This window comes from Arachis hypogaea, chromosome 6 (genome assembly GCF_003086295.3).
Source record: "Arachis hypogaea cultivar Tifrunner chromosome 6, arahy.Tifrunner.gnm2.J5K5, whole genome shotgun sequence".
Classification (NCBI taxonomy): domain Eukaryota; kingdom Viridiplantae; phylum Streptophyta; class Magnoliopsida; order Fabales; family Fabaceae; genus Arachis; species Arachis hypogaea.
In genome coordinates, this window is record NC_092041.1 from 64593533 (window position 1) to 64605673 (window position 12141).

A 12141-nucleotide genomic window follows, 5' to 3' on the forward strand; every position below is an offset into this window, starting at 1 on the left:
CTCCTTGATGATTACCTTTCCATGACAACTCCCTTCATCTACTCCTTCATCTTCAAGGGTCTTCACTATCTCTAACTTTTGGGTCTCTTCTTGCTCCTCTGGAAATAAGGCTGCGTGTAATCGATTCATTGCATCCCTAAGATGATCCCTTCTTTCTTGTTCCATGTCAATAGCATCATTGGTATCATCTTGCTCTTGGATTGATGGATGTGGGTGCTCTTCCATGGATGGTGGTAATGGGATGGAGAGATCATTCTGTGGTTGAAAAGGAAGTGCACTAGAGCTTGAGGGTTTACTATTCGGGGTAGAGGATTGGTCCATGTAGGATATAAGAGCTTGAAGAGTAGAGGTGAGACTAGTGATAGTGGCAAGTGTGGTATGAAGCTCTGTTTGCCCTTGGTGAATAACACCAAAGGTGTTGTCATCTAGTGGAGGTTGGGGTGGATAGGGGGGTTCATTATTTTGGAGAAAGGGTGCATGGTAGGAAGATGGTTCTTCTTGACAAGGATATGGAGATGGTGAATATTGAGGTGGTGGTTCTGGGTGTGGTTCATGTGGTGGTTGGTGTGGTGGATGTGGGTCAGGGTCATATGGGAGTGTTTGGTGGTAAGGGACCTGTGAGTTTGGTGGTTCAAAGGTATATTGTGGAGGTAGTTCATAACCATAGGGTGGGGCTTGTTGGTAACTACAAGGGGGTCCACCATATCTATCATCTTGGCACAAACCTCGGAATGGCTCTCGACCATAGTAATTTGGTGGGTGTTGGTTGTCACGAGAAGGTCCACCATAACAATTGCTTTGGTATGTATCATAGAATGGTTGTTGGTTATAGCGCATTGGAGGGGGTTGTTGCCAAGAGGGTTGATCAAATCCTTGTGGCTCCTCCCATCTTTGATTCTTCCAACCTTGATGCTTGTTCTCATTATAGCTTCCATTCCTTAATCCAACATTGGAATCAAACTTGAAGCCAGAGGGGTGAGAATTCAAAGTAGTTAATAAAAATTAAACATAAAAACAAATAATAAGCAAAAACAAATATCTACAAAAACCAATATTAAGGCTCACGTTTGCAATTCCCCGGTAACGGCGCCATTTTGACGAACGGACTTTTGCTGGTAAAGAATTTCACAAAAATATAATCGCGTTGTAAGTATAGTTTCTAAACCAACAAAAATCCTTTCGCACAAATGTTTGGTTGTCACAAGTAACAAAACCCAATAAAATTTATAACCGAAGTATTTAAACCTCGGGTCGTCTCTCAAGAAATTGCAGGGAGGTGTATTTATTATTGGTTATGGAAAAAGGTATATTTTTGGGTTTTTTTGAAATAGGGATCAAGGATAAATTAACAATAAAGTAAACTAATTATTATGAAAACCATTGCAAGGGATAAGAACTAGAAATCCCATCCTTGTTATCCTTAGCAGGTGAGATGAGGATTGAATTTTGCTCTCACTTAGTTAACCCTTACTAAATAAAGGAAAGTCAAGTAGACTAATCAACTTGATTCCTCAAGTCCTAGTTAACTCCTATGGAAAGACTAGCTTTAGAGGATCTAAATCAATCAGTAATTTCAAATTTTGAATCAACCGCTGAGTTTGACAACACAAGTGTTACCAATTACTTAACCAAAGCAAAGGGGAAAAATCTAAATTAAATTAAAAGCATGAATAACATAAATTTGAAGAAAAGCAATCTTTAGATATGAAATATCTCAATTTATATTAAATAAGAAAATCAATTCTAACATGGAAAGTTCATAAGTCAAATTGAAAAGATAAATAACAATTAAAGTAATAGAATAAATAAAGTAGAAAATAATTTAGAGGAACATTGAACCAGGAATGAAGAGAAGTAGCCTAATCATTATAGAAATCCTAAATCCTAATCCTGATCATAAATCCTAAGAGAGAGGAGAGAGTCTCTCTCTCAAAAAACTACATCTAAAACCTAAAATTGTGAATTATAAATGTTGTATTATGAATGGATGCATTGCCCCACTTTATAGCCTCTAATCTGTGATTTATGGGCCAAAAACTGGGTCAGAAATAGCCCAGAATTCGTTGGTTGCGAATTCAAACACCCTGATTTTCGTAGATGCGATGCATTCATGTGATGCACGCGTTCGTGTCACTTATCCTCAGAGAAACTATAACAAATTATATATTATTTCGAAGCCCCGGATGTTATCTTTCTAATGCAACCGGAACCGTCTCATTTGGACCTCTGTAGCTCAAGTTATGATTGATTTAGTGCGAGAGGGTCAGGCTGACAGCTTTGTAGTTCCTTCAATTTCTTGTATTCCTTCCACTTTTGCATGCTTCCTTTCCGTTCTCCAAGCCATTCCTGCCCTGTAATCCCTGTAATCACTTAACGCACATATCACAGCATCTAATGGTAATAAAAGAGGATTAATATTAGCAAATATAAGGCCAAAGAAGCATGTTTTCAATCATAGCACAAAATCAAGAAGGAAAACATAAAATATGCGAATTGTATGAATAAATGTGAGAATAATGGATAAAATCCACTAGATTAAGCACAGGATAAACCGTAAAATAGTAGTTTATCATGCATCACTCTCCCCACCCTAAGTCTAAGTGATTCTTCCAACCTTGATTAAAAGTCTGAAGATAAGTGGAATCATTAAGAGTTCTGGAGAAATTCCCCATGTAATTGACTTGCCCAGGTATGTACTAGCTATAACTGCATGTCTCACCTTGGGGGAATCCATCACTCATATCATAAGAAGTATTTGGAGGAACATGTTGAACATTAGCAACTGAACCTTGCATCCCACTTAAATGTTGAGTAATGAGGATCATTTGTTGAGATAAGAGCTTGTTTTGAGAAAGAAGTGCGTCTACAGCATCCACCTCCATGACTCCTGTCTTCATTAAAGTCCTCTTAAAAGAGTATAAGTACTGGTTATTGACAACCATCTCAATAAGCTCATTAGCCTCTTCAGGCATCTTCTTCATGTGCAAATAACCATCTGCAGAACTGTCCAAAGACATCTTGGCTATATCAGAGAGTCCTTCATAGGAAACATGCACCTTGATCCAGTCTGAGAACATGTCAGGAGAACATTTTTTGAGTATCAGCTTGTACCTCTCACAGGGTTTATAGAAGGACTCATTTTCTCCTTACATGAAGGTTTAAGTGTCTGTCCTTAGCTTGGTCAACCTCTGAGGAGGGAAGAACTTGCGCAAAAACTTGTTAACCACTATATCTCAAGTGTCCACGCTTTTCTTGGGTTGTGCATCAAACCACTGCTTTGCTCTGTCCCTCACATTAAAGGGGAAGTGCACGAGCTTGTAGACATTAGGATTCACTCCATTAGTCTTCACGGTGTTACAAATCTGTAGGAAGTTGGAAATGAAAAGACTGGGATCTTCCTGAAGGAGCCCGTGAAACTGTTAGTTTTGTTACACCAGAGTAATCAGCTATGGCTTTAGCTCAAAATCATTTTCTCCAATAGAGGATACAACAATACTTTTCCCATAAAAATCAGGGGTGAGAGCAGTATATGACCCAGGGTCCTTCTAGGCTGTCCATTTCCATGCAAATCCATGATGAACGTCCTCCTATTTCTGCACACACAAACAGTAAACAAAGCAAAGTTGGAGTCTCTTTGCCAGAGTATAGAGAACTCTCAATGAGATATCCTATGTAAAAAGAAATAAAATAAAATAAAGCGATTAAATAAACAAAAATTTTTGAAAAATTAAAAAGGGAAATAAACTTAGAAGTTCGAAAACTACACATGGAAGATTACTAAGGTTTTTGAAAATTGTAGAAAATGAAAATTACTAAGGGATACCAAACTTAATTTTAGAAATTAATGAAAATAAATAAGACCTAATTCAAAAGTTAAAAGAGAAATAAACAAATAGAACTAAGAAAGATACCTAATCTAAGCAACTAGACAACTGGTAGTTGTCAATTACCGTCAGTCCCTGACCACAGTGCCAAAAATTTAGTGTGAATTTTTGAATACCCACAAACTAACCTAATTTGATGTGCAAATAAAATAAAATATTAAATTCTAAAACATAAAGATACTATTTTTAAATAAAAATTACAAAAATAAAATAAAAGATAACAACTAAAAGCAAAATCCACTAAACATGATCCAAGAGCGTGGATTCGGGTTGGGCTTGCTAGTGCTAAATGCCAGCTTAGCGTTTAGCGCCCAAAGGGGGAAAGTCTAGCTCCATTCCTTTTTGCTTCAAACTCTGCCAAATTGCTCCGAATTTCACCTGAAATCATAAAAATACTAAAACAACTCCAAGTAACATCCAAAGAGGATTTTGCACTAAAATATAATAAAACTTAATAATTACTAACTGAAAATGACTAGAAAACAAGTGGAAAAAGCGTACAAGATGCTCACGCATTAGGAGGAGAGCCGAGGGGAGGATCTTCGGATCCTTCACATGTCTCTCTTTTTCTTCTTTTCATTTGCTTTATTTTTCAATTCACCATGACTCATCAATTTCTCTGCCAAAGGATTAGGAGCTCTATTTATGTTTCTATGTATTATTAATCTAAGTTTTCTTCTATTTTGAAGTATTGCATTGATCTATGTTATGATTGAGTGTTTCATTTTTCATCCTTAAAGGATTAGTAGTGTCAACAGGCATGCTAATTCCGTTTTGAATTTGTTTATTGCTTCGACAGAACTAATATCCGAATTATGTTTGGAAACTCCTTTACATAACTTTTTGAATCGACTAGACATAGTGGATTTTAAAGTGTTCGATACGATACATGATTTTCAATCACTCTATTTTGAATATATGACATATAATTCAGATTAGGACAACTTTTGAAAATTCTATTTTCTCATAAGATTTAATCAGAATAGACTAGCTTAGATACGTTACATATAATCCGACCTAAGAACTAATTTTGAATCTTAAGAGGAACTGAATCGGTTTTTGCACTTAACGTCTTTGATTAATCGATTGACCAAAACATTGGCGGTTGGTTAATTGAAGAGAAACCAATGAGCCAAGACATTGAAAATCGGTTAATTAAGATTCGTCGTGAAAAGATCTTTACTTGCTTTGGAAAAGGGAAACAAAATTTGATTTTTCTAAGGACTTAAACATCTCCAAAATCTTTGACTTCTCCATTATATATTCTCTTTCAATTAACTACATGTTCACTACCCTCAAGGAATCCAATGTTTAAGCCTTTTATGTTTTTAGAAAGTTTCAACCCTAATCATTCTAGGTTCCATTGATCTAATTGGTCATTTAACTCGATATTTGCATACACAATCCTTTAATTCTCATAGAAACGATATCAACTTATCATGGTATTATTTGAACGATCCAGTGCATTTACTGTTATCTGTGAGCTTTACCTTTCACTCATCAAAGTGCGCAACATCACAAGAGAGCTACACTCAAATATCACTTCCTCTTCACCATTTCTTATCACCCTATTCAGATAAACAACCACAAAGAAAATGAGTTTAGCGAGAAGAGAATATAATGTATGAATAGAATGTGATAACTTACAAGGCATGAAGCTACTCATATCTTGGTGTTTGTGAACCCGAGATTGGCACATGTCACCCAAAAATAATTGATCACAGGTGCAGCCGAAATAACTTTTTCAAACGTGTTACACATCTCGAAGTTACAATATCTAAGATATTGGTTTAATTTTCTTCTACCCTATGTATCCGAGATGTGTAATAGCTATCTAAGATATTGGTAAATAAATTATTAATTTGTCAATTTCTGTATGTTTTTAATGCATTGAAGGATATGTTTTAAAAAAAGTTTTGCTAACTAGTATCATTAAAATATTCTTTGGCCAAATTATTTTTTTACATGGTGACCAATTTTACAAATCAGTACAAGGGATTGAAAGTGAACTTTTGCAGTAGAACTCAAGCAAATTCAAGCATGAAATTATTATATTCTAATATTTATTATCCTCAACTGATGATCAAATTAAAGTGAACGTTAGGGACCTTATTACATGATGTTGTTGGTAAGAATTTCAAAAACTAAAAAAATGTCTTACCTTTTATTGAGTTTGCTTATAATTGAACTATTCATTCTTTCACATATTTTTCTTCTTTTCAACTTGTGAATGTTTTTAGTTCTTTAACTATTTTGGACTTGTTACTTTTGTCTTTGAGTGATCTTGTTAACTTAGATGTAGAAGGTAAAGCTAAAAGGTTAAGGTAATGCACTTGAAGGCACGTGAGTTGATTGAAAAGAAAAATAGGTTGACAACTCAAAGAGTGAATAAAGGTCGAAGAGATGTCTTTAAACCTGGTGATTGGGTTTGGGTTCATTTGAAGAGGGAGTGGTTTTCTACTCAAAGAAAATCCAAATTAGACCTAGGGGGTTATGGTCCATTTCAGGTGCTAGAAATGATCAATGACAATGCTTACAAGATTGACCTCCCAAGTGAGTATAATGTATGAGCTACTTTTAGTGTCTCTAATATATCTCTTTTTGATTGTGATACAGATTTAAGGATGAATCTTTTTCAAGTGGGAGGAAATAATACGAGCTTTGCAAGACAAACTAAGAATTGTCATATGCCAATCAATCCAATTTCAATAGCAACATCTAAGAGAATAAATGATGATTTTGTAAAAATGAATAAATTATTTGTTCAAGATACGCATCAAGAATTAGTCAAGACAGTGGTCAATGATCATGCAAAACTAAACATCTTACTATTTTCAAGTTACATTGAAAGCTCTAATTAGTCAAGTTTAATCAAATAGCATCACCTTATTAGTATTTATTTTAAGACTTATTTTATATTTATTTTATTTTATTTTATTTTTAATAATTTAGACCCAATTATGATTTGACCCATTTTATTTTAGTGGACTTATGCATTAGAGTTTTGGAACTAAGAGGTATGAAAACCTTTAAACTTTGTGTCTATTTTTTTTCAATTTTTTTATGAATGAAAATTGAGTTTCTTTAAGAAAATTAGGTGTTAACAGGAGAGGTACTATGTCCCTGGACAAGAGCGGCTTGGTTTGGAGCACAAATTCAATACTGTTCTACGGCCCCAACAGTCTCTTCTTTTGGGAAGTGGATAACGGAACTTCTACGAAAAATGAGGCTGAATGCAGGGACTAATTATGATCTTTGTAGCAGTAAAGTTGGTTTTCTAGTATGGGAGGTGTGGAAAGCGAGGAATCTAGCAATATATCAAAAGATCAGTCCTAATCCTATAATGGTGATTCACAAAGCTAAACTAATGGAACTAGAATTTGCAGAAATGATAGAGGAACCAGCAAAGCATGCAACTACTAGTACGAGATTAGGCAGCAGGGTTACCTGGAGACCGCCTTTACAAAGTTGGATCAAATGCAACGTTGATGCAGCTTTCATGGGAGCACAATCTGTGGGTACTATGGCCATAGTATTCAGAGACCATAATGGAACTCTTCTCTCAGGAATTAACTCCAATATTGTTGCGGCCTCGCCATTGGATGCGGAGGCATTAGCGGTTAGGGCAGCTTTAATTATGTCACAAAATTTCTTAATATAGAAGGTTATCATAGAATCAGACAATCAGATACTCATTCAAGCTTTAAAGTCACATGCATCAGTTGAAGAAATTCAAGTTGTACTAGATGACATACATCATTTAGCAAGAGGCATTCCAAACTGTGGTTTTACCTGGGTGCCCAGAGAAGCAAACTCATTAGCGTATGAAGTGGCGAAGCTTACATGCCAAGGAACTCTCCACCAAAATTGGATCTCGCATAAGCCAAATTTCATCACAAACATCCTCCGTAAGGATAACTTGGCTGTGTCAATTTTGGGAAATAGATCATGACTGAAGACAGGAGCTTTTTGGAAGGACAAAAGGTCTAATGAGGCTGCTCTGGCGGACAATTTGTTGCTTCAGATGTTAATACAGACAGCAGCGGCAGAGATCAGAACTGAAGCAGAGGAGGGTACGACGGTTGCTGCATTACCGGAAGAGTTAGCTAGGATGGGCTACTTCACATTGATCTACGGGTTTCAGGTGTGTTGATAGTTTGGAGGGATGTGGTGGGTGCATGTGCGGCTACTATTCTGAAGGAATGCATGTAATCGGAAGGAAGACAACATAGGACACTATGTGACCAGGCTCGGTCATCTTCTGTGATAGTTTACTCCTTTTTTAGGTTTGGTCCTGTGGCTCCTCTTCATCTAATGATGGCTACGAACAAGACCTCTGAAGTAGTGGATATGCATGAAAACACTTGCAGCTCTCAATCTGATGATTTGTAGATGGAATCTCTGAAATATGAATTGAAGCTAATGACGCACTAGTTCTCAGTTCCTTTGGCATCATTGGCCACATTAGGAGCAATATGAAGAACGGCGCAGAAGAATTTGATGGGGATTGCTCTCTGGGTATGGTGGGGCTTGGGTGGTTAACTGCTTGTTGTCCTTTGGGCCCTTAGTAGGCCTGTCCAAAAAAAAAGTAAGTAAGATAATATAATCCGTGTTTATTCATTATCCATTATCAATCAAAATAGAAAGATCCCTATCACACCTAAAAACTAAAAGTAAAATAAAAATTAAAAAATAAAAAAAAAAACAGAGAAACTAACCTAGTGGATTAGACAAAAGAGATGAAATTATTAAATGTTTTTTTCTGATTCTCTTACCACATCATTGTTAATTTGTTATTTTTTCTTTAATGAATTGCTAACTTGTTACTACTCTTGGATAACATATTAAACTCAAAATCATACGTATATAATTAAGTAAGGCTTTTTTTGTCGTCATAAATTTAAATTTTATTTAAAAATTTTCTACTAATTAATAGGTTGGTATTTAAATAACACAAAATTTAAATTTTCAAAATTTACTTAAGCAGATGAATGAATTGAACAATTCAAGTTAGTTATATAATTAAGCAAATAAAAATAAACGTTAGTCGGTCCTAAGATGAAATGCTTCTGAATGAATATGTGCACAATTAAATAATTCAAATATTGAGTGTGTACTTGGAACTGCTTTCTTAATGTTCAAATCCAAACAAAAGAGTTGTCATTCTGAATCCTTACGAATAATCCTTAATCTGCAAAGGGACGTAGCTTCTTCCTTCAAACTTCCTAGTTCCGATTTTAGGAGAACAATAAAGCTAACGTATTAAAAGTAAAACGTATATATAGGTTCATGTTCGTGATTTTCAAAGTCAGTTAGTTGGGTAGACTCTCTACCTCGGAAGAAATGACATGATTATATTATGGACATTATTAGGGTTACAATCATCTCAACATCAATCATTTATTAATATCATTAATTACGATACAATGCGTCAACCTTATCTCTTGCTCGTGCAGAGATTGTCTCCTTCATCTTTTGATTTTGGATTACTGAAGATTTCATTTGATTATTCACATCATTCGCTCTATATTTCACTTTCTTTAGATATACGCATTAATAAAAATTTAAAAGAGAAATATTTAAAATTAACAAAATTTATTATTTTTAGTCGGAGTTAACTATTAACGTATAAAAATATGGGTTAAAAATATACTATTAAATTAATAAGTTAAAAAAATTAAATTAATAACTAAAAATATTAACTAAAATTAATAAATTATGTTAACTCTTAAATTTTTTTCAATTTGAAATTCAAGATGTTATAGTAACTATATATATATATTAAATAATTGCAACTAAACTTTCTTACTTTCTTGAGTCAACATTGTTTTCAATTGAATCGTTTACTTTTGATTATTATGGGACCTGACTTTGTCAATATATTATTTTGGTAAAGATGCAGAATTTTTCCATAGTTCCACTTACAAGATGTGCCCCAGCCGTCAAGTGTGTTGCCTCATCCCTCACAGCTGCGCCCGTGATAACGGAAAATTTTTTTATATATAAATAAATTAAATATTTTATTTATCAATATATGTAATTTATGAAGTATTTATTAATTTAGGTAATATTATTTAGTTTTTTTACAGCGTAAACGAGATAATTATTAATATATCTCGTTTACTATGTAAACGAGATATTTAATGTTTTTATTTGGTTTTATCTCGTTGAGTTTTAGAAAATACACATATTTCGTTTACAGTGTAAATGAGATATATATGTTCTTAATTATCTCGTTTACGGTATATACTATTATAAAAAATGTTATTAATTTAATCTTTTAGCAATTATTAATATCTTGATATCGTTATTGTTCATACCCTGACCGGGCTCCTCCAACTCGGCAAAATCCATGAAAGGTCCGACCTCGTCCCAAGGCCCACGCCTGAGGTCGGACCTCGGACAATAAAGCTAAGAAGGCCCATCAAAAGGAACGCAGCCCAAAACCTAAAGGCCGAAAAGGCCTAGGAAAGGCGGTTCCACAAAGATAGAGATAAAACTCCCAAAAGATAAGATAAGATAAGAATATCTTATCCAGGGAAGATCACGTTCAACTACTATAAATACACTGGAGCACCCAGGTATGACACACATTCCACATTCTACACATATCTGCTTGAACCCATGCTAACTTAAGCATCGGAGTGTCATTGCAGGTACAACCACCAACCACTCCACATATCAAGCTCGGGTCCCTGACCCCCACCTCGGGCCTCTCCAAGACGACCGAGCTACACGTTTCAGGTAACCCTCGGAACATTGGCGCCGTTGCCGGGGACCTGGAAGTCATCCCTCTACTATGGCGGACGACCCCTCCAACAATGACCACGCTGCATCAGAACAAGAGGATGAAGTTGACACCGGAGAACGACCGGACAGCCCTCTATCACCACGCACTCCAGGAGGAAACAAACAGAATCGCCCAAAGACATCACTCCCAAACAAAGATCCACAAAATCCCGAGAATGAAAAGAGCTCGGAAATTCTAGAAGCAGTCCGAGCACAACAAAACCGACTGAAACAACTCGAAGAGGACATAAAGAAGCAGAGAGAAACTGAACAAGATCTGAGAAGGGAGGCTCGCAAGCGCAGAGAATTAGAAGAAAAACTACGGAAAATAGAGGCCAACCTAAAAAACAGGACAGAACGCGGCACCACCCCCGAAGGCAACCATGATCCCTTCACACAAGAGATCATGAAGGAGAAGGTACCGCGAAACTTCAAACCACCCGATACGGATCTCTACGACGGCACCACCGATCCGAGTCACCACCTCAGCAACTTCAGAAGCAGGATGTACCTGGTCGACGCCTCCGACGCAATTCGATGCAAAGCCTTCCCCACCACTCTCACCAAGTCGGCCATGAAGTGGTTCGACAACCTGCCACCAAGATCAATCACCAGCTTCGAAGACCTAACCAAAAAATTCCTAACAAGGTTCTCTATTCAAAAGGACAAGACAAAACATGCCCCCAGTCTACTCGGAATCAAACAAAGTAACCAAGAAACTCTCCGAGAGTACATGGAGCGATTCAACAGAGCCTGCCTGGACATACAACACTTGCCCACTGAAGCAGCCATCATGGGACTAGCAAACGGCCTAAAGGAGGGACCGTTTAGCCAATCCCTATCCAAACGATACCCGACCTCCCTATACGAGGTGCAGGAGCGAGCAGAAAAATATATCAACATGGAGGAAACCTCCCAGTTAAGAGACTCTTCTAGGAAGGAATCAACCTACCCACTCCGAGATCGAGATCGGGAACAGAGAAAGAAAGAAGAAACCAACTCGGACAAGCCACGGAAATACCACAGTTACGCCCCCTTCCGAGTCTCCTTGGTAGACATCTACAGAGAAGTATGCCACACCGAAAAGATCCCACCACCTCGACCGCTAAAACACAAGAGAGCGGGGAGAGATCGGTCCGAATACTGTGAATACCACAAGCTCTACGGTCATTCTACTAACGACTGCTACGACCTAAAAAATGTTATAGAAAAGCTAGCCAGAGAAGGAAAACTCGACAGATACATAGCAGAGAAAGGAGAAGAGACCAGGAAGAGAAGACGGGGAGATAACGAAAATCGGGCCGAACAAACCCCACGAACCCCTGAAAGGCACGTTCACATGATAAATGGAGGTTTTGCAGGCGGAGGAACATCCAGATCCTCGCGAAAAAGACACCTCAAAGAAGTCTATCATGTCCGAGAAGACAGTCCCCTACCCGAATTACCTCCTATCTCATTTACCCGAGAA

The 12141-nt window shown here is 36.7% G+C and overlaps 1 protein-coding gene and 1 long non-coding RNA gene across 2 annotated transcripts; both read right to left on the reverse strand.

The window, feature by feature from the left end:
• Positions 1-1760: 1760 nt before the first annotated feature.
• Positions 1761-3302, reverse strand: LOC140173459 (uncharacterized). The gene is made up of 2 exons (XM_072197037.1): positions 2720-3302; positions 1761-2360 (listed from the first exon to the last, which is right to left on the reverse strand). Exons 1-2 carry the CDS (start codon positions 3075-3077, stop codon positions 2239-2241), a joined length of 480 nt encoding a protein of 159 aa, XP_072053138.1. The 5' UTR covers positions 3078-3302; the 3' UTR covers positions 1761-2238.
• An 820-nt stretch (positions 3303-4122) lies between these two features.
• On the reverse strand, positions 4123-8429 carry LOC114924150 (uncharacterized). Its single transcript, XR_011862344.1, has 5 exons — positions 7677-8429; positions 7332-7513; positions 5375-5452; positions 4386-4503; positions 4123-4262 (listed from the first exon to the last, which is right to left on the reverse strand). It is a non-coding gene; the product is annotated as an uncharacterized lncRNA (long non-coding RNA).
• Positions 8430-12141: the final 3712 nt, after the last annotated feature.

Coding starts and splice junctions, on each gene's coding strand:
- LOC140173459 (XM_072197037.1), bottom strand. CDS start 3,077: ATGTTCTCAGACTGGATCAAGGTGCATGTTTCCTATGAAGGACTCTCT. Junction 2,361..2,719: donor GAGTGATGGATTCCCCCAAG/GTGAGACATGCA, acceptor AAGTGATTACAG/GGATTACAGGGCAGGAATGG.